The 21,846-nt window shown below is 42.4% G+C and overlaps 1 protein-coding gene across 1 annotated transcript in view; it reads left to right on the forward strand.

Moving 5' to 3' along the window:
* TEDC1 (tubulin epsilon and delta complex 1) overlaps positions 1-21,846 on the forward strand; it is a 68,533-nt gene that overhangs the window by 21,768 nt on the left and 24,919 nt on the right. Inside the window, exon 5 of the mRNA XM_032192662.1 lies at positions 2,394-2,492. Within this exon, the coding sequence (XP_032048553.1) occupies positions 2,394-2,492 (99 nt within the window). The remainder of the gene's footprint in view (positions 1-2,393; positions 2,493-21,846) is intronic.

A 21,846-nucleotide genomic window follows, 5' to 3' on the forward strand; every position in this document is an offset into this window, starting at 1 on the left:
CCATCTTAAGGCACGCCTCATGGCTCCTGCTGTTCCATTTCTTCTTCTTTCTATCAAGTACCAGTGGAATATCTGCCAGGTTTTTGATCCCTCTTGAATTCATAGGGGAGAGCAGCTGTTTTTTGTTAGACCTTGAATTGCCACTTTACCTTAAAAAAAAAAAAAAAAAAAAAAAGTGAATGAGAAGCCTTGTATAGTTTCAGACAAAGAGGTAGGAACCTGAATATTTTTAAATTGTCTTTTTTTAAAAAAAATTCATTGTGCTGCAATCAGCATGTGAGAAGAAATAGTGGAGTTTCTGCAAAGCTGATGGATTTCCTGTGGGTATTTTCAGCTATCCTCTATCCACTGAAAACTAGGACAAATTACAGCTGAAATAGGGGAGGGTTAGGCTGAATTAAGATGTGAATTTTGTTAAGCAGGTAGATATCTGATTGTGGACTATGGGCATAGGTTAGTAGGAATAAAACGATATTAAATGGAGTTCCTGACAATAGGAGAGGGACTCTAACATAACTGTTGTTATCAGATTGTGGTAAAATGACTACAGTGGTTGTAATGTGCTTGGAAACTGTAAGAGCAAGAGTTGTGTTCTGTTAAGAGGGATGCAAAGCAGTGCTGGGAAATAGCTCCAATGAAAGGAGAGGTTTCTTGTGTCTGCTTCAAACTAAGCAGTATAAAATAAGATGTATTACAGTGGATTAGCTTGGTGGTATCTGTATATCTGATAGAGTAAAAGAGCAAAGGGGCAGGGAAAAGTCTTGTTGTGAATAACAGGGCAGACTGATGCTGAGAGATGACCACGTTATTGGTAGTTTGAGTGATCTGAGCTGCAGCTGTTGGGTGCACCTATATCTTGGTGTGAAGTCTGCTGTAAATGTCTGCATTGGTTAAATAAATCTTCTTTTGAGATTTTTGGTATTTGAAAATCTTTGTTTTCCTAACATGAATCTGCCCTTAGATCTCAATGGTGCATTCTTTAGTGCAGTAGAAGCTTTTCCTCTTGTGCACGCGTGTGAGCTGTGAACAAGTCCCTTTTTCATCTTCTCTTACATGGATTAGGCAAGCTGATCTCTTTGCAAATTGCCTAAGCTCACGGGCATTTAGGAATTGGTATGGGAAGCTTCCTAGAAGTGGCATTCGAGGAACTGTGCCTGTACTCTGGAGCAAAGAAGGTTAGTGTAAGGTTAAATCGAACCTGCCTCCTCTGTTGTCTGTTCCCGTTGAGTACAGCGACAGCTACACATGCCCTGTCTCTCACCCTTTTCTCACCCATTTCTTTTGTCTCAGTAGCATTTCCAGCGTTAGGATATTTGCTTTGGGCTTTAGCTGGTAGCCTAGCTGCAAGAGGGGTTGAAATTCAGCCCCGGTGCTGGGGCCCAAGGGTTTTGCTGCTGCAGTTACACAAGAATGCAGCCGAGAGGAGTGGTGAGTAGAGAGGAAGAACATTGTGTGGGGAGGTGCTTTTTTTATTTTTAAACTTGCATAGCTTTGCACATGTGACAGATGGTTGTCACCAGAAGTGAGTTTGGGGAAAGGAATGCTAAAATATTCCTAAGTTTCAAGGAAGGGTTGATAATTGCCCAGTGCCTGTCAACTTTAAAATAGTTGTCAATACCCAAGTGTATGATAAAATTCATATTAGAATAAAGAAAGAAAAGCAGGAAGCATTCTCTGTCTTCTGGCAGAAATATTAATGAAATATGAGCGATTGTCTGACAAATGTGCACTGCTATCTTGTTTGGCAGCTGCGGTTATTACAGTAACAAAGGGATCAGCTCTGTATAGGAGGGATTGCTTTTTATTGTTCCCTTGACAAACTTGGGAAGCTTCTTCGTCGAGTAATTGATGACACCATCACCAGTGCAGCTGGGACAAGGTCCCGGGAAGAGAAAAACAAGAACATACAGCAGCAAAACAGAATCTTGCTGTAACAAGGTAGCATTTCCTGCTTTAAAGGAATAAATCGCAAATTATCCTGAGGGTATCCTTTACCCCTGTTAAGACTTCTGCTATCTATGTAAATGTTTTTATCCTTCATGCTACATTCAAGAGTGTGCGTAGCAAGGAAACAAGGAAAAAGACTCAGAGACATAATGAAGAGAGCAATCTTTCACTTTTACTGTGATGACAACAGTAGCAATTCTCGCATGTGTTCCTTGTAATAGTGTTGGACAGACTGTTTTGTGGAGTGTGCTCATGAGTCCCTGCAGAATGCTTTAAAGAGGTCTGTTTTGGTGGTGGTAGTAGCTATACTCGTGCTTATCCATTGGGAATGGGCTTGTAGCTGCTGCTTCACGTCACCATTGCGTCCGTGCAGCCGTCAGATGGCAGCTAACAGTGTTGTTACTGACCTGCTCATCATACTGACAAATATCTTTAATCTGTTCCAGATCCATTTACTCACTAGTGGCTCTCACGTGGACCAGATCCTTGGACATTTTTCCGTCACAGAAATGGATCTCATCAGACAGCCAGAGAACTACAAGCAGGTAATGCTTTTTTCTGTAATACTTGGACACTTAACTTTACTAAGACTGTATTCCTCACAACACTTTTAACCATTTCCAACAGAATTAAAGACCAGTATTACTGAACTGTCTGTCTCCTCACTTACAACTGGTATCCACCAAATGTTTTTTCCTTGTTTGAAAGGGTACAGAAGATAGATATTAGGCTGGGTTTTGCAAAAACTCGTAGATAGGCAGTGGGGAGAGACCTGACTAAAAGTGCCAGTGAAGAAAAGGATTGTAGAATAAACCCATCCTAGATTAGCAGGACGACTGCTGTGACTTCTGTGAGTGACCTGGTTCCATGTTCAGTCATCTGCGAAGTAAAAAAGAATTTTCTTCTGCGTTCAGACCGAAACTCCTAGGGCAACATTATTTTTCCTAGCATGCTGTTTTAGCTGTAAGGATATATTTCTGCTGCTCTCAAATATTTGATTACCATAGATGTTTCAATTTATTGTTTGTAGTAGTACAATTCGCCTGTTTTAGTACAATGTAATGCATTTGTTTTACGAAGCAGTTCATGGAAGTTCTTCTATATGTAACTAAAACCAGATTGAAATCTAAGACTTTGGTCCTCACAAAATCAGTATTTGGCATGATTCTGCAGTCTAATCACGTCTGTTTACTCAAGGAAGATACTCTTTCTGCTGACACCTTAAGAGTCAAAATGGCCATTGTAAATATTGCACACACAGAAATTCAGGAAAGTAGATTTGAAGATGGGAGATGGTCTTATGTTCAAACTCCCTAAAGTAAAGTGCACATTAATCTTTCATCACTGAGTATTCTTTGGATGAACCGTTTGCATCCAGCCTCTTGAAAAGGTTCAGCTGTTTAGAATGTTTTCCTGGAATACTGTTTTTTTCCTAGAGCAAGTGGCCAGGTCAGCTTGAGATTTTTTTTTTTTTTCTTCTTCACAATTCTCCTGCTGTGGTTTGCTCAGCAGCTCAGAGCAGACAGCAGCACGGTCCTCTGAGGCCCATACTTTACAGACTTTGAGCTTAGTAAGTGTCCAGAAAGGTCTGGTGGGCTGGGACAAGAAACTTCTAGGCTGTGTAGAAGAACTTTGCAACCACTTTTTTCCAAAGCCTTATTCTGAAATTGTCACAGATATTTTACACTAAAGCATAATGATACTCTAATGAAGCCTGTTTGGTTTTGACAGCTCAGTCAATGAATCATTCAAAAAGTCTTCTTTTTTGCATGCTCTTCCTTTTCTTGGGTTAAAACCATAAATCTGGAAGTGGGAGACCATACCATTTGAGCAGGCAGGATGTCATACCTGGTGACACAGTCAGGATTTCTGCTTCAGGTGTACTGTAAGGGAGAGGATCAGGGTAAAATAGGAACAATCTGTATTGATTTCAAACAGGATGGTCCAGTCAAGGAATGTTACTGGGCATTCATGTTGCTTGATTGTAATCTGTGAAAGTTTCATTCTGCCTTTCCCAAGTTTAAACAGCGAATAAATAAAATGAGAGCCACCCCTTCAAAATAGTTGATCAGTGAGATGGACAGAAGCAGGACAGGAGATGTTTTCTTCAAATGAGCTGTGGGTGGCCAGTTTCCATCTCCAGAGTCTGCTGCTCTAGCAGGTGTGGTCCCAGACAAGTTCCAGCTCTAGTGCATGTGTATTAGAAGTTCTTTTCCTATGTCACTTACTGCTTGGACTGGTCCAAAATTGGAATTGTTTCTCAGCATTGTCAGCTGTGAAATTTGTGACTTCTTGAAGCTTTCCAACTTATTTAAGAAAAGGGGTTCCTCTAGTCCATTCCTTTTTGCCTGATTCTAAAATGAAAGGAAAAGTTGTGGGCTGTCCTCACTACACTTCAGTATACATATTTTCAAGAGACTTAACATTTTAACTGTCACCCTCTGAGTAGCTTTTGTCTCCCCTTATCCTTATTTCCCAAAGAGCAGCTTCCAGAAGTCAGATGCTTGGTGTGTATGAAGAGCCCGATATAACAAGGTGTTGCGGGCTTGAAAAGGCAAGGCTATTGCAAGTGCCAGTTTTCCAGATGGATATAGTACTCAGTATGCAAAGTGCTGCTCCTTTGGAAAACATAGTGAAAAGCCTAATTTTCAAATATCTTCATAAGATTAAGTGAATTATGCATATTTGAATAGCTTGGTTTCAGATATTGGTGCAGATGGCAGCACTCTGCCAAATGTTTTTTCTAAAAACTGTGAAGTAATTTTTTCCTCTTTGAGTAATATGACATTTCAGTTAATGTCACCTCAAATAATAACCTGCTGCATGTATCAATAGAGAGAGCAAGCATATACATTTCTTACTGTAATGCACCCCTTAATGGTGGATGGTGTTGTACATTCCTTCTCATGTTAGGCACCTCTCAAAGAGAGAAATGCACAGACAGATCGAAGTGTCAAAAATCAGCCGTCACAGAAAGGACATTGGACTGGTTTTATTGAAGCCAAGAGTTCATTTTCATCTATAATATCCTGATATAAGATGTTCTGACCTGCAATAAAACAAGAGATGTTTGTTCTGACAGGGGAAGCGTGCTAGAATACAGAGCTATGAAGCTGAACTTCAGTTTATGAAACGGAAAAGTCGTGCCACCCCTCTTCTATAGCAGTTGCACATTCACTTTAACTCGTTCAAATGTTCTTCCCTTGAATTTCTGACAATAAAACTCTTTTGATATGTTTTTATGTACAGGGATTTTACTGGATGTTATTAGTCTTTTATCATCATAAACGTCTTTGTCAGGTTCATAGAGCTGGAAGCGTTCCCAGTGTAATAGTTTTAATTATGTTTGTCCCTAGTGAGGCACGATCAAAATTCCAACTTCTCCTGCAATTTGACTTGGCTGTGGTTATCTGCGTGTGCAGTTTTGAGTCATTGGTCACTGCCTTGTTTGATTCCTGTGCCGCCCAGAGATGTTGGTGAATGGGAGATGTTATTTCAACCCGTGTCCCATTTCCAGGGATGTGTGCATGCTCCTGTTAGTTCTTGTCCTCTACGTGTGTGTCTTTCCTAAGATGTTGTAGGGAGTGGCTGTGATGTGGGACAGATTATGTAGTTTTTCAGACTTGTGATCCCAATGTGATATAATCCCCTCCTTGTGTATGAAGCCCACCTAGTTGATTCAGCACTGCAGTGTCACCAGCTCTGATGTTGTACTTTGAGTTTGAAAAATGTATGTTGCCCTTCAGAGTCATTAAATTAACTTTCTCATCAAACTGTGAACGTGTCTAGCAATCAATGAACTGTGAAGCAAATCAGCCTATTCCTTTGGTTCCTTCTCTCTCTTCTTATATCGCTTTATGCATGGAATTCAGTTTTGCTGGTTTTGTGATTAGCAAAGATTAAAAATTGTAGTCAGAACTCAGGTCGTAGGTGCAATGTTGGCAGTGTTGGAGAGGTCATTGAAATAGTAATGAGTAAAGACGACACCTTTAAATGCCAGTAGATCGATTTACTGTGTGTGTCAGCAAATAAATAATGCAGCTGTCTGCCAAATTGATGTGCAGAGAAAGCCATAGAACTGGGGTGTGAATAGCTAATAATTTTGCTTCAAAATTTGATGGAAAATGTTTATACTTGCTGATTATTAACCTGTTTTAAGGGGAGTTTCTTTGGCCTGAGGATCTAAGGTCCTTGGTAGGAAGTAAATAACACCAAACAAATAGCCTGTCTGGCTTTGTGTACATTATGCACGGTCAATTCCACACCCATAAAAAATTCAGGTGAGCTTTAGCTCTCCTGGCAGCAGAGATTGGGTGGGCTGGGGTAGGATGGTGTTGGCGTAGCATGAGTCTGCTTTCTGGGTTGTTCACGTGTGAGTAGAAGATGTCAGCGAACACCATGTATATTGCTTCCTTCAGTCAGATGGGACTCCATAATTTCTTATCAGGACATTCAGAGGGTAAATAATCAAGTTGTAAGGTGAGTTGATTGTAGGCACTAAATCTCTTGGGCGGGTTCTGTTAAAAACATCTGTCCCAGCTGGCTGATACAGGTGGGCGACACAACAGGTTTAGTCTCTGTGAGGTGAACTTATTGCCGTTCATGAATTCAAACCTTAAAGAGCTTCTGTGCCTTTCAGAACAAGTAGATGTGGGCTGGGAATATTAGGGCTTGATAGGCTTTGAATTTTTAAAAATGTTGAATGCATTTAAGAAGTTGCTTTGCACAGAATTAAGTGTTCAGTTTGCATCATGTGCATGCTCCTGTGGGCTCCTGCACTTCTTGGCATAAAATCTTCCTGATCTGCTGGAGTATTTTGTCTGCATAGGCATGTTAAATGGTATGATCGTCCAGTGTTCTCAGTGCACAAACATGATGTGTGCAAGTTGTTAGTCCATTTCTATCCGAGTAACAGCACCACCTCCTGGAATGTATGTAAAGGCTGAGCAATAAAAGTTCTCTAATGCAAGTCATTCGGCTGGTTATTGAACAATTACTCCAGTATTACACGATCTCCAGAAATGGATTCTAAGTTGCTGACTGTCCTGGATGAAAATGGAATAACAGTGGTGGGATGACTCCAGCTGCTGCGTGCCGGGCTAAATTTGGTGTCCTTATAGTGGTCGTTTGGGACCTTATGAAATATTCTTGGTGCTGACAGGCGCTGCAGCCGGACGCTAGGTGAGAATAAGCAGTTAAAACCCTGCTGCGAAGCTTGACACTGTGTCCCATTGCTGATTTGACACAGACCTCTGCTAGCGTGTAGTGCGTGTAGTGTGCTTGCTGTAATCAGCCCCGTTATGGCCTTGTGTGGTAGGGCTGAAGGATATGTAGCCTTATTTGAATTTCAAAGAGCCTGCTATGGGACCATCTCGTATTTTATGATGTCCTTCTAACTGTTGTAAAAGAAGTGTTTGAACCAACACATCTCTCTGAAAGAGCGTAGATACCAATGGAAAAAGTAGTATTTGTGCTACAGTTCGTGGTTTTGCTGTGTAGAAGATTAATTCAGGAGGTGAAGGCTTGTACTGCATGCAAATTCCAGAAAAAAAGGTCTGGTCTTTTTGGGGAAAAAATGACCTTGAGCTTCAAAGACAAGTTGTCTTCATTGGCATAAATTGTTGTAGATTCATCATCTTCTGTTATGCTCCTCCTGATCTGTCCCTCAGCTCTTTTTTTTCTTCAATGTTCATTGTTTCAGTCCCTTGGTAAGAGCCATATTCTGTCATCCTGTCCTGGAACAGGGTCCGTATTTTATATGTTCTAACTACTGTTCTAATTCAGGATACCTGCACCTATTGTGTTTCAATTTCTTGAAAGGAAAAAAAAAAAAAAATACTTGAAATTTCACAGGTTGACTCTGCACAGAAAATATGACAAACTTCAAGAGTAATTGCAGAGTGGCTTGTGAGTATTTGTGCATTTGTGGTCTGTTTGTGTTTTCTGTGCATATTCTGAAATCTCTCTGTGACAATATTCATGGAGATTAATCTTATTAAATGTTATGCCAGGCTCTGTGTGAGCTCTTTGTAGAAAGACTGCGGCATGAGCATATTTTCAGTGCGGGGAGAAGCTGTGTTTCTGTGAATGAGATCAGAAAGGTGGAGAACAACCTTCCCCAGAGGAACAGAGAGGTCCGTGACACAATTCTTGGAGCAATAGGGCGGAAGAGACAGCCAAGCCCCAGAGGATCTGCACACAGTGAGATTTAGAGTTACTCTACACACTGCCAGAATAAACTCAGTTTGAATTGTTGGTGGCTTCTGACCATTTGCTAAATCTGCTTACAGGGCTTCAGGTGACCAGAACCTTTAAACCTTGGCATTGCTGAATTGTATTTTCAGAACAAATAAGTTGATGCATTCTGTAGCAAGTGTATTTTTTTATTTTCCATTTACTGAACTTTTTCAAGGTAGAATTATTTTATTAAACCAATGCTTCAAAAATTTTACCTGTTTTTTAAGCAAGTTTGTTTTCATTGGTGATTGCTGCTAGGTGCATCTTAATTTCTTTAGTGATGTAATGAGAAGAAGTTCTAGAACTGATGACCTTTACAACATTTCAGGGTTCACCAATGAATTGTATGTTAGATGCATGGACATACGTGTTTTGAAAAGGTCAATTATGACAAGTGTTTGGAATCTGCATAATTACACTCACCACAGTGCTTTGAATAAAAATAGCAAGTGCTTTGCCCTTCTAAATATTTTCCTCAGTTTTTCCTCTCTTCCTGTCTTTAGCTTGCTTTTACTAAACCATTCCAACATTGAGGAACACGGACTGTGTCAGGAGTCCCAGCTGCAGGCTCTGAACAGGAGGAGGAAAATGAGAGCAGGATGGACAGAGCTGCTTTGCTCTGGCTCTCTTGCAGTGAAGTCAGACGGAAGCTGGAAGAGATGCCCCTGGACCACCTGTGTTAGGGCTTTGGGGATGGTTGTTCTGATAAAGAATTCAGGTTATCTGGGTGAAAAAAGACCCAGGTGAGGCACCAAAGAGATGCTATGGCAGGAGGTATTGAATATGGATGAGAAGGTGAGGACCAGAGAGGGGAGAGTAAGGGCAGAGAGGTGTGAATGGCAAAGGTGAGTCTGTAGAGACCTGAGTTACGTGTCTGGCACCTGGCAGGATTCGGAGAAATTCCATGCCTGCAGGCAGATATTTCATCCCCCTCATGCAATGGTTGAGTGGGCAACCAGTGCTGCAGTGCACAACCTGCTGCTGCTGCTAGACAGTCTGTTCACGCAGGAGTCTGAGTGTATCCCGTATCTCTAGAGACTGTGATCCTGCAGATAATCAATGGATATCTCTGGTGCTGCAGGGGGAATTTTCAAAAACATATTTAAAGACAAATATATATTAATAGTCCAACTTGGAGGAAGAGAAGATGATGCAGTGTAATGAGTAGTGTTTCTTCAGTTGCAATTTTTATGGTGTCTTATCCCAGAACTATTTTATCATTTCTAGAGCAGAGTGTCTTGTTTCCAAGTTATAACTGCAGTGAAGAAAGCGGTTGCTGAAGATGAAGCAGTGGTAAGAGTAGGAGAATCCTTGCCAGAGGAAGGAAGCCTTTGTGGCCAAGCCAGTGGAGCTTTGTCCCGAAGATCACAGTACTTCTGTGCCTCTGAAGTTCCACTAGGCAAGTTACTTAAGCTAGACTTTCCATGGTGTGCCACTGGTGGATGCTTCATGGCTTTCATGTGCCCACTTTGATACTCAGGGATACGATTTGTAGAAATGTTGAGTAGCTGCTTCTGAACTTAGTAGGCCCTCTGCTTTAGAGCCCTTCAAGACTTTTGGCAGTGCTGGCATCATCGTTTAGAAATGTCAGACTTAACCCAAAATGGTTTTCATAGCACACAGCGCTACTGAAGTATTAGAGTGGATCCTGGAGTCAGTGGTGTTAATGCATCCTGAGCCAGCCGCCTCGATTTATCACTGGAGCTGATCAGCAGAGGCCCCACACCATGGTTGCGTTGGCTCGGGAGCTAACTCGATCAAAACTACCTAAAGCATCTCTGCAAGCTGTTGAATTGAGTTAGGCAGATGTATCTGTGAAGTGCTTTATAATAATTTTTAAATTCTCTGGAAATCAAGTCTCAGAAGTCTCAGTTAAGGTATCCAAAAGAAAAAGAACCATTTTACTTTCATCTCTTTGCTTTCATTTTCCATTTGTAAAACGACAATAATGCTTACCTCTCATCTCACATGGGTCATTAGGAAAGATAACTTGTTTATGCGGAAGATAAGAAATTCTGCCTTCAGAATGGGATTCCAGTGATGTATGGCAAATAAGTCCGTGGTTTTCCTCTGAAGAACAGGCAGAATAATATGCAATTTAAAGAAAGGAAAAGCAGCCAGCTGTTCTGTGACCTCGGTGAGACAGGTGATGAAGGGAAATATTTTGGTCACATAATGCTAGGCCTTACAGCCATGGGAGGGTCAAATTAATGTTATTCAGGTAGCTTGAATTCTGACAGCTTTTAACTTTGAACGCTTCAGTTTCCAGCCCTAGCAGTTATCTTAGTGCACTGTGCATTAAAAGTGTAAGACTTACTACCCTGCACTCTGAACAACACCGCCAGTCAAAGCCAATGTTGTTTTTTTTCTCCTCCATGTTAAATTACTTAATGTTTTGTGTTGTTGTTCCAGCCACCTCAGACGTTTTGTATGCATGGTTGTCAGATTGCTGAGAACTAACATGGGGGCTGACACGTTAATATTGCAGAGGAGAGCAGAGCTTACAACGTGCTGAATTACATAGTGCCAGCTCCAGCACCTGAACGCAGGAGGCCTGGAGGCTCACACAGGAAATCTCAATGGAGCCGAATGATCTGAAGCATGGGAATTTTGATGGTGGTTTTTCAAATAAGAAAGAATGTGAGCATCACCTGCAGACTCAAACGAAATACAGCCTCTGTGGTGCTGTGCAATGAGCTGGGTCAGGAGCCTTCTGGAGTGTGTCAGTGATGCCAATGGGCTGGCAGAGCAGGGTGCTGCTCTCCTGTTGGTGTCCTGAATGCAGTTAAGCCGAAGGATAAAGCAGGAACTGGCTTTAAACCACCACGGATTACGGTGGTTGAAAGATTTATTTGCTGCATATCTCTAGTTTGGTCTTTTGGTGGTGTGACGACAGGAGCAGAGTGCCTGCTGCGGGGCTGTGCTCTGTGAAGTCTGGCACATGGGGATGTGCAGAGCTTCAGGGCCTGCGGGGAGGATGAGCTCTGTGTGCTAGGAAACGCACGTTTTCCTTCTGTGTGAGGATGTTCAGCACTGGGACTGCCTAGATCACCTTTAAAATCTACAGTACTTATTATTTATTGTTGCTTTTCTCAGAGACAGCTCAGTTGGCTTGAGGTTTGGTACATTGGAGGTTGTAGAAATTGGAAAAAGCTGTTGTATTTTATTTCTTCCAGCTATGTACATGCAAGCCCTGCCTTACAATTACTGGAGCAGCAGTGGATGGTGTTTTACAAATGGGATGACTTGGTTGTTGTCATGTATTTCCTACAGAGTAGGAGAGTGGCTACTGAGAAAACAATTTAAAAATAAAATCAAGAACACTCGGCGATTCAGATACCGTTTTTTCCTTCTCTCATTTCGCTGTAAGGAAAGAGTAAGTGCCAAGAGAGCAAAGAGGCTGTCAGTGACAGCATGTGCTGCCCACCTTGTGCTGCATGGAAAGAACAAAGAATTTTATTTCTGCCTTATTTTAATGACTCACTCTATGGAAGGAGGGGGGGAGGTTGCTGTGTCATTTTCCTCCCGAAATTCCACAGACGATTAATTTTCAGTTCATTTGCTGACATTTATCACATAAAACGTGGCTTGTCATAGTAGTTACTAAACCCTGTTGGAAACGGCAGATCAGATTCATTTGCAAAAATGAGGCAGAGCAGATGCAGCCCTTGTCGTACATCTAAAATCAGGAAGGATTAGAGGTCAGAAGGCTTCAAAGCTGCTTTTATGCAGTGCCTACTTGTAGCTGGGTTCCTGGTCCTTTTTAAGAAAGTGAAAGGCTCTGGCCGGCTGGGCATCATAATAGCAAGAACAATCAATTAATGTCAGATAACATACATTGATCTTTCTAAGGCAAAATTGAGTCAATTTTAGAAGGGATAAATTTTGGGGGAAAAAAAACAACACACAGTTGAGTATGCATGAGCTTGCCTTTGGATGCTTTGTGTGCTCTCCTGTTGGGGCAGAGCACAGAGCCGATGTCCTGGGCGAGGATTTCCTCTCCTACCTCCCCGGCTGTCCCTCTTGCCTTGCTGCTGGAGGTTTTGCCCCCTCCTGAAGCAGTGGGAACTTGGCCCCCAGCAGGGAATATCTGTGAGTCAGGAAGGAGCTAGAAGTCTGGGTGGAGGTTTGAGGCTGGTGACAGGAGACAGGATGACTGTGTAGCCATGGGAGAGTTAATTTAGGGAGGGCAGAGAGGCTAGAAGTATATGGAGTGACTCTTCCTCATGCTGCAGAAAGAAAGAAACCTCTGTAGGAGCAAAACCTCTGCTTTAAATCTCAAAGAACAAGGATGATCAAAACAATCCCCTCTGTGTTCCTCCTTTCCTGCAACTGTCTGCAGTGTCAGTGGTTTCCTGCCCATCTGATGCCTGCTGTTCCTGCCGGTTCAGTCCTGCCTGCTCTGGGACAGGCACTTCCACCTCCTCAGTCCCTTCAGATCCTGCTGGTGCCTCCCTTTCAAAGCAGCTCGGAGTGTCCCATCCCAGCAGGAGGCAGAGACACGTAATTGAAGAGCTTTGAAAAAGGCAGGTAGGGGCAGAGAATGTGCCTGTGTTTGGGTATTGCTAAGGGAAAATCCCTGTATCTGTATAGCTAAGTCGGTTAGAGATGGGCTGGGTAAGTGGATGATAACGGGGGTGGAAAATTGGGCAGGTTTGCAGGCAATAAATAGAATTTTGGGCATAGTCAATGTGCTGGAGGGCAGGGCTGCCACGCAGAGGGACTGAGATAGGCTGGAGGAACGGGATGAGGGGAGCCTCAGCAAGCTCAGTAAGGGCTGGGAGTGGAAAAAATACTTGCAGAGGTCAAGCTGGGAGGAGCTGAGTGCTTAATTAGCAGCTTTGGATCAGCCCTTCCCAAAGGTGCACTGGGACAGAAGGGGCAGCAGGCACGAGTGGGAACAGATGTTCTGGCTGCATGGAGGGGAAAAAATTGCCATGAGGATGGTCAAACTCTGGGGGCAGATCCTGGAGAAAGGGAGACATCTCCGTTGTTGGAGATGTTCAGAACTTGCTGGCAGAGCCTTGAGCACTGTGTTTCCAGTAGGATGTTGGGTTAGAGACCTCCCGAGGTCCATTCCCATCTACGTGGCTGTATTTGGCTGCTGACAAGCAGTTCGTTTGCTTCTTACCCTCAGCTCTGAATCATTCAGTTGTTGAACTCTGCACCTGGCTTCACTTTCCCAGTGCCCCTTCTTGGGAAGGATGCTTTATTTTTTTTTATTACTCCAGACAGTTTTAGTGCTAAAATATTTCTTTAGATATTTTTTTAAGCAAGGTGGCCTCTGGCTGCAATTAGTGTCCCGTTGGAGGAACTGGCAGCATTATATAGCAACACTAAAGCAAATCATTCTACCTCATGGCATTATTACCTTGATCTGAAAATTTCCCCAGGCTGCAATTTGTCACTAATATTGCCTTCAGCTAAACTTATCCATACAAAAAAAAAAAAAAAGTTAATAGAGCTGCAGTTCTGGAGTTGCCATCACCATTTTTTTGGATGAATTATTACTTGGTATATTTTATTGACCAAGCCCGTAGAGTTCTTGGGCCTTGAAAAACGATGCAGTGGTTCATCATGGACTCCATAAATTGTTGGGCTGTGTAGCAGCAATATCTTACTCTCCTGAGCCGTAAGAAGTGAAGGTATCTCTGAAACACTGTAGATACGTACTGCACTGAGGTAGGAATTGCACCATGTGGATTGACTGATAGAGACACATTGCTGTGATTGCCAGGCAGAAGAACTGATCTGATGACAACTAGTTTTATTGTGGCTTTTGTGCTTTTGCTTGTTTTATGCCACACTTAACAGAATTTGAATGCTGTGACAGCGACATACTGTAAGATATAATTTTACCTGAGACAATGCAGCTGGAATTAATAAATTGGAGAGACAAGGTTGAGGTGCTTTGTCATCAGCTGGTGCTGGGTAATGCTTTCTTGATGAAGTGTAAGCTGCTCGCTGAAATTCCCACCTGCCACTGGGTCAGGAGGAGCTGCTATTTAGGGACATCCGTGTGAAAGGTGTGTCTTGTCTCCACATTAACAGCAAAATATGCTGTCTACTTCATCGTGGTATCTCTTAACCTTCCTTGGTAAGAGACTTTGGATTCAGAGTTGCTTACTTGCTGCCATTCTTTGGTGATGGCTTCTGAAAGGGTCTCATTGGTCCAGCCCAGAGGATCTTAACTGAGGTACTGGGCCCTGAAGGAACAAATTAAATCTCAGGAAACAAAATCGTAAGGTGAGGAGCTGTAAAACTCATAACCCATCTCTTCAATTGTGCCTCGAAGCTAACAGTAGCCACTAGAGTGCAGAGCGTTTTTATAATATGCTTGTGGAGTCATTGCTGCTGCTGTTTTCATCTAGAAAAGAAACCAGTTATTAGCTTCTAACAGAAAAGGGACTCCAGGCTTGTCACTTCCCTCTTGTGCCAATGTGTGGCTGTTAATGAAGGCTGATCCTGAAATGCCACCGAGCTATGATGGTCTTCTGCTCCTTAGCTGGGACCTCTGTTATCGTGGACACTCAGCACTGCCTGGTGCAGCACTTCCAGTCCCCCATGCAGAAGAATTCAACCTCAAGGCCATGCTTAGGACTCTGGGGATGTCTGATAAAGCCCCATTTTCTCGGTATAGGTTGCCCCTCTTGGACCAAATGGATGCATTCAGGCCAGTCTGCCAGCTATGTTGGGTACCCTCCCCTGGTACCTCAATGCAAAACGCCTGCTTTGTTTTCCTCTAGTTCAGCCTAGGCTTCCACTGCCTCAAAACAACACGTAACCCACCTGGAAAGTCAAGCAAAGTAGGGCTATTGTGTTCTCCAGGCTAATGCTAATTAAAGAAGTAAACCACAGTTAAACTCATGTATTCCAGTGACTTTGCTCACAGCTGAGTTGTTACTGGAGAGATGAACCGATTTTTTTTTTTTTTTTTGAGGTGAGAATGCAACTCAGATTAAGAGGAGACTGGTAAAGATTTTTTTAAATAGCCTTTTAAAATTAGACTTTATGTTCAGTTGGCCCATTATGTTGGCTTAACTTAGTTCTACTGGCAGGTATCTTGTTTTTAACCAAGGAAATAGAGCTGTAAAACCAGCTGCTACTCATGCTTTGCAAGTGTTTTCAGAGTTGTGGGTCTTTTAAAACATATTTGTCGCTTCTCTTAACACAGTCCTTTAAGTTAAGATGAAGAGAAATCAATTGATGTAAGGGAGACTAGTGGACTTCAAATAAGTAGTTTCTCTAGTCAATAATGCATATATTAAGATGCGTGAAAATACCTGCCTGCATGGTAGGCTGTGATGGCTTGTCGAAGAGCTAGGCTGGGAGAAACTGTATTCATATCCAGCTGGATATGCTTATGCTAATCTGCATATCAACTAACTTTTTGTTGTTTAAGTAACACGAATGTCCTGCCCTAATTCTGGGTCTCCAGTGGTGAAGGCCATCCTTCAAGTTTCTTTCCCTGTTCTTGGGTGAGAGTTGCATTTTGTTTAACATTTACATTGGTTAGCGCCGAGAGCTTGGGTTTTGGCTGCTGTGGGCTGCAGACCCGGACACGGAGGATGGTAAGCGCTGTCCTTGATGAGCTGTCCCTTGAAGCAGAACTGGGGGAGCCCTGCTTGTCACTGCTCTTCATACCAAGGTTCAGGACCACCAAGGAGTCTGGCCTCTGAGCTCCTTCAGGACCGGCAGTGGTACCCTATGAGAACAGGTGAACCCGTATGGAGAAGCCCCAGCAAGGAGGGTGAGGCATCAGTACACAACTTGTGCTACACGGTCCTTTATTTTGAAGAGAAATCATGAAGGCTTGAGGGGAGGGAAAAATGCCAATCTCGGCTTAGTAGGTGTTTGGCAGTGCAAGCTGGTTTTAAAAAGCCATTTTTTCAGCTTTATGCAAGGATAGCGTTTTTGTCTATTCACTGCCAAACGCAGGATAAGGATCTTAAGGAAGGACACGGTAGATAGGCATAATAAACTGGTGGCAAAGATGGATGGGCTAATAAAGGGGGGGAGGGTGAAACCAAAAGGCTAAATTCCCCTGTTGACGATAGCACTGACAGCTACCACACGCACAGAAGGGACGTGCTCTTCTGCACGGGGTGGTAACATCCAGTGTGGGAACATAATAGGGAAACGGGGATATCAGAATTGTTCAGAAATGTGGCATTCAGTTCTGAATTTATTGAATTTAAATGAGTTTAAAAAGTGGTTTAGAAATGACTCGTTTCTATTTCTGCGTGCGTTTTTGTGGTCTGTTAAAAATACAGTAAAATGGGCAAGTATACAGGGGGAAGAAAAAAAGAAAAAGCTGAATATGGATAATGCTTTCTTCTGTGTACAGAAACAGTCTGAATAAAATCAGATGAGTAATGGTCTTTCTTTGATACCAGCTATGTGGGGGTACTGGATAGCAGTACAATATGAACAGCTGTCAGGCAGTACTGTGATATAATTTGATGTTGTCCTTTGAAATCCTCTGGCTGACATTTCTTAAAGTAAATTGTGATTTTTGGGTACCACTGAATGTGCTTCAACTGATCTTGGAAGGGACTTAGTACTGCCTGGAAACTTGGCTCCTCAGGTATGCAAAGTTACATGCCCCAAATCAAAAATACCTTTGGGGAAGAAAACGTGTGCTTCTATTCTCGTTCATCTTGATCTTGGCTGTTAAAGTATAAAACTTGCACTTCAGTCTTTTTTTCCTGATCTTTTTGCCAGGTGTTTAATACGTGCCATATCCTCGGGGAGAAATGCAAAGTGGTCCATTCATTGACCTGCTCCCCTGCAAGTGAGTGGCACTGCTCGTACCTCCTAGTTCATTGCCTAGCAATCTGAAATGTGCAATTTTTTATGTGCCAAATGCCTCATTTTGTTTGCTCTAAATCCCATTTTCTTTCAGTTTCATTTTAAACAGATGTTTTCTAAATCCGTCCACAAATAGCAATTATGTTTTATAATGATGATCGTTGTCACTTAAGTTTCTAACTAGTGGTTTGATTCCCTGCTCTCAGCAATGTAAAACTGAGATAACTCAATTGAAGTTCAAGCCGTGGTGGTATAAAACCGGTGCTGCTGAGTGGAAAAGTTAGGTCTCTTATGTCAGGTTTTTGGAGGTTTTGCACGTTTCCTAGCATCTGGAATTACGCTCTCCATCCAAAGCTGCTCTATTTTAGATTTTATGTATTTTTATTTTCAGAAGATCCAAATTGGATCTTCCCTTGCACCAGAGGGGAAAAAGAAAATCTGCCATTACAATTCTGAAGCGGTGATGATAAATACCTGCTCCTGCAGCCACAGGGAACCTTTCCCTATCCTATTAGGGTTTTGGTCAAGGTCCCTTACGGGGTCCACAGCTGGCAGTGGGAGAAGTGCTCATCCAGCTTTGCCATCCAGGAGCCTTTCTGATCCATGTGCCTTGTGATAGTTGTGTTGCAGTGTTTCTCCTCCTCTTTCTCAACCCTCAACAGTATTTCTCTGCCTGTGAAATGACTTGAACAGATCTTTATTTGCCTTGTGGCTAGAGGCTGCCTATTGGGCTGTTGGTTTTTGCTCCTCAGCTCCTTGTACTTCACAGTACTGCAGCGTGACTTGCTAGTTTTCAGGTCTATTTATTTTAGCTTCAGCCTTCAAGGGATGTATGGAATGTTTCAACCAGCTTTGCTTCTGGAGAAATCACAATGTGGAACTGAATCTTGTAGCACTGAGTGTGTCCACCTACAGTGCTGATTTTCGTCCCAGCCAGCGATGGGTATGATATCAAGATTTTCTCTGCATTTTGGTGGAGGGGTCCCAAAAATTTGCCCTGCTAATGTGTAATACAGGGGGTACATGCTGTCCTAAACAAAATGTTATCCATCTAACAGCCTGCTGAGGGGCTCTGATTTGTCTAGGTTTGCTTGTTTCTGGCAAGGGAGTTTTGTATGGGTAGCATAGGCGATGAAACTGGGCTGTATTTTTTTTTTTTTTTTTTTTTCATCTGGTGTTTGGTTAGGTGCATCTGCCTTTACCAAGAGCATTTACCCTTTTCTTGTCTTGGTAAGGAACTTCTTTTCTCTCACAGTTCCTAGTTATTCAGAAATAGTATTCAGCTTTCCAAAATTCAAGTTGAATAAAACCATTTCCATTTTAAACAGAAGCACGAAACAATCTTTCGATACCTTCCCCATATAAGCTTTCATACTGAGCTTCCAAAACCTGGCATATTCCAGCTCTGTCTTGAGCCCTGAGTCATCCTTGAGAGATGTTGGCATTTGGAGTGAGGTTTGCAGTGAGCTGGAGCCCAGTGCAAGTTGTCTGTCTACAGTCACGCGTGAATAGGTGATGAATCAGCAGTCTGGTGTCTCTGAGCCAAGAAACATGATTTATTGTTGAGAGCTTGTTTTGTGTGTGTGGCTAACAATGGGATGACTTTCTGAGTATTTAGGCAAAGCAATTTTTGATTAAAAATACTTCTTGCAGTTGGTGTGATAGTTGAATTATGGTCTGTGGGCATGGGAGATGAAATGTTTGTTGCGGGGAGCTCTCTGGAAATTAGCCTATGAACAGGGTGCGTTATGCTGCAAATTATTAAATATTGATTTCTGTAACAGTCTGCAGGCATCAATGAATTCAGCAATATGCTCGTAAATAATACGAAAAAGATTAATGTCTCAACAGAAAAAATAATTTCAGATATGTGTAAATAATGACTTCGGTGCAAGTTAGGTTATGTGGTTACCGAAGAGGATTTTTGGCCTATTGCTGAGTATCCAGAACCACCTGGAGGATACCGTTACCTCTGTCTCTTGCAGCTCAGTTTCCCAAAGGTTGGATGCTGAGGGTTTGTCTCTGGAGCTCCCACCTGCACGTCAGGGGATGCTGGCATCTTCTGTACACAGCTCGCTTTCATCTGTATGGCTCTGCGCTTTCCTGGCAGAGTGCTCCAAAACATCTCAGTTAAGCACAGTTTAGCCTCTGCAGAAAAGCTGTTGCTTGCAAGTCGTTCGCACCAGTGATGGATTCGTTACAATGGTTTAGAGGAGTTGTTACTGCAGAGCATTTTCTCTGTGTTCATTATGGAGTCACTTCTCCACAGAGATTTGCAATTTGAATTTGCCATTACCTTTTTCTCTCAGTGTAAGTATTTTAGAGCTGTGACTTCATCCAGAAAAAAAAAAAAAAAAAAGAAGGAAATTGCTTTTGACTTAATTGTGTGGAGGGAGACAATTTTCATACGCTACCCCTAAGCATCATTTAGATAATTGTGTGAGGCACATTTTTGACTTACTGCTTCACTTTGTTCGTGAGACAAAATCAGTGGTCTTCTGAAGCTGTTCGTCTTGAAATTTCATTAAGAGGGATGATAACAACTGGGTCCTTAGGTCAGTGAAAATGAGACAGCTTTAGCTGCAGTTTGTGAATTTGTCTTGCATTTTGAGGTGTTTACAGAGCAGTAGGAGTGGAACTGCTCGTCGATGCGTCTGTGTGAGCTGTTATTGGTACTAAGAAAACGTGTGCCATTGACCTCAAATTTGTGAAATGCATGGTTTAGTTAAAGAACAAAAAATGCTCATTAGAAGCTTTGAGTAAAGGATGAGGCTTGGGGGAAAGAAGCTGGCTGGCAGATAGCTGTTTGTTTGCCAAGTGCGGGTGAAAGCCAGTCATGCCTGGGTCACGCAGGGACTGTCCTTGTGCCAAATTAATGGCAAGCAGATATGCAGTCTGACGTCCCTCTCCACCTCAAACACTCACTTACCTTTATGGTTTTTGCTAAGGTATTTCAAGGATATTTGCACAGTGTTGTTTCTTATTGTGTTATGCTTTATTCTCTGCGCTGCAGTAACATCAGGGTCTTGCAAGACCTGTAAAAGGAATGGCATGGGATATGGGATATGCCATCCAGTCCTGGGGCAGAAACTAAGAAGTTGGGTATTGCAGGCTGCCTAACGCTGTCACAGAGCTTTCCAGCTAAGTTGAAAACCGTCCCCACTAAAATCAGCAGCTTAGTCATCCCGTTACTGATTTATGGCTGCAACAACCGAGCACAGGGTTGTTGGCCTGATATTTCTGAGATGGTAGCATCTTAGTGAAAGGTGAGGATGCGATAGGTAAGTGAGCCAGATGGCTGCTTTCCAGTGAGCTGGTTGGGTATTGCATGACTACTGGCACAGTTTAGAAAAAACAAATAAAAATCCTGAAAGTCCTTAGCTTAGGAGACTGCTCAGGAAGCTCTGATTGCTGTTAAGGTCAGTTAGCTCCAGCAGGTCATTTACAGAACCATATTCTTTCAGCTGTGCTGGGAAAGCAAGTGGTGCATGGATTTTTTCCTAAGTGTTTCCCTTTTTTAAAAGGCTTAAAGTGAAAAATTCCTCTTTCTAGTCTTCAGTCCTCTTTAGCTGTCACAACACATGCTTGGACTGCAGTCACATACAGCTCATGACCACGTTACAAAGCTACTTTAAAATCAAGTAACGTTAGCTGTAGCTTGAATAATTAATCAGGTCTTTATCTGGGTTTATTGCCAGCGTCACATCCTATAAGGTAAGCCATTTGTGCTGCAGATACACCTAAGAGTAGGAAAAATGAGACAGAAACCCATTCTTCCACCTTTCGTGTAACAACTGAGCTTGAAACTAGCAGAGTCAGTAAGTGTAATGCCAAGTGTCAGCTGTGCGAACAAATGTGTAATAATTGTATTTTGGATCCAGCAGTGTTTTAGAGGAAACTGCTCGTAATTTCCAGCAGTTACTTTTGCAAGTGCATTCCCTTCTCTGATTTCTCTATCTCCAAGCTATATATGCAGAATAAAGTTGCAAAGCAAACTCATGCTTTGCAATTACTTCAGTTATATGGTATGTAGTAAATAACTAACCCCAAGAAAGCTGGCAGAAGTCAGCTGTCTGCATAAGGCAGGTGTAGCTTTTCTGATCTCATACTGATCCTCCTTTTCAAGGCTTGTTACTGTTGGTGTGTTTCTTAAAAAGTTGCTGCTGGTGTCAGATCAGTGTTAAAAATGTTTGTGTATATGGCCACTACTGAAACTGTTGAAGCTGGTAAGCTCTGTTTTATTCCTAGGTTGTCACCTGTCATTCTTTCCAAAAATTTGGGCATTACTGATATATAAATAGTCTTGGAATGTCTCTTTTTCTATATACGTGTGTGCATACATGCATGCTGTTCATATAATTACAAAAAATGTGTAACTGTGTAGGTAGAACATTAATCTCTCACTTCTTCAAGTACTGTCAGGTAAACGGAGGAGTTCCTCATGCAGCAAATCAGACAATTTGGTTTTATAAAACATAACATTTTTAGACGGAGTTCCTCTGTTTCAGAGCACCAGAGATCCACTCAGTTTGAGTGGTGAGAATGTGGGATGAAAGCTTTTGGGGGAGGAGGTAGGGAGGAATGGAGATACTGTAGTTCTGAGTTTTCCCCAGGTGTGGGAGCAGATGGAAAGGAGCTGTACTGGAGCAGTATACCACAGCTGGGGTTGTTACTATTGAGTATGAGGAGATCTATGTTTACAAATATCCTAAGTGTGGAAGGCAGTGGGATTTGGCCAACCTCTTTTCAGTGGTTTGTGGGGACAGGACAAGGGGCAATGGTCAAAAAATGGATCACAAGAAGTTCCGCACCAACATGTGAAAGAACTTCTTCACGGTGAGGGTGATGGAG

The sequence above is a fragment of the Aythya fuligula genome, chromosome 8, assembly GCF_009819795.1.
Source record: "Aythya fuligula isolate bAytFul2 chromosome 8, bAytFul2.pri, whole genome shotgun sequence".
NCBI classification, from domain to species: Eukaryota; Metazoa; Chordata; class Aves; order Anseriformes; family Anatidae; genus Aythya; species Aythya fuligula.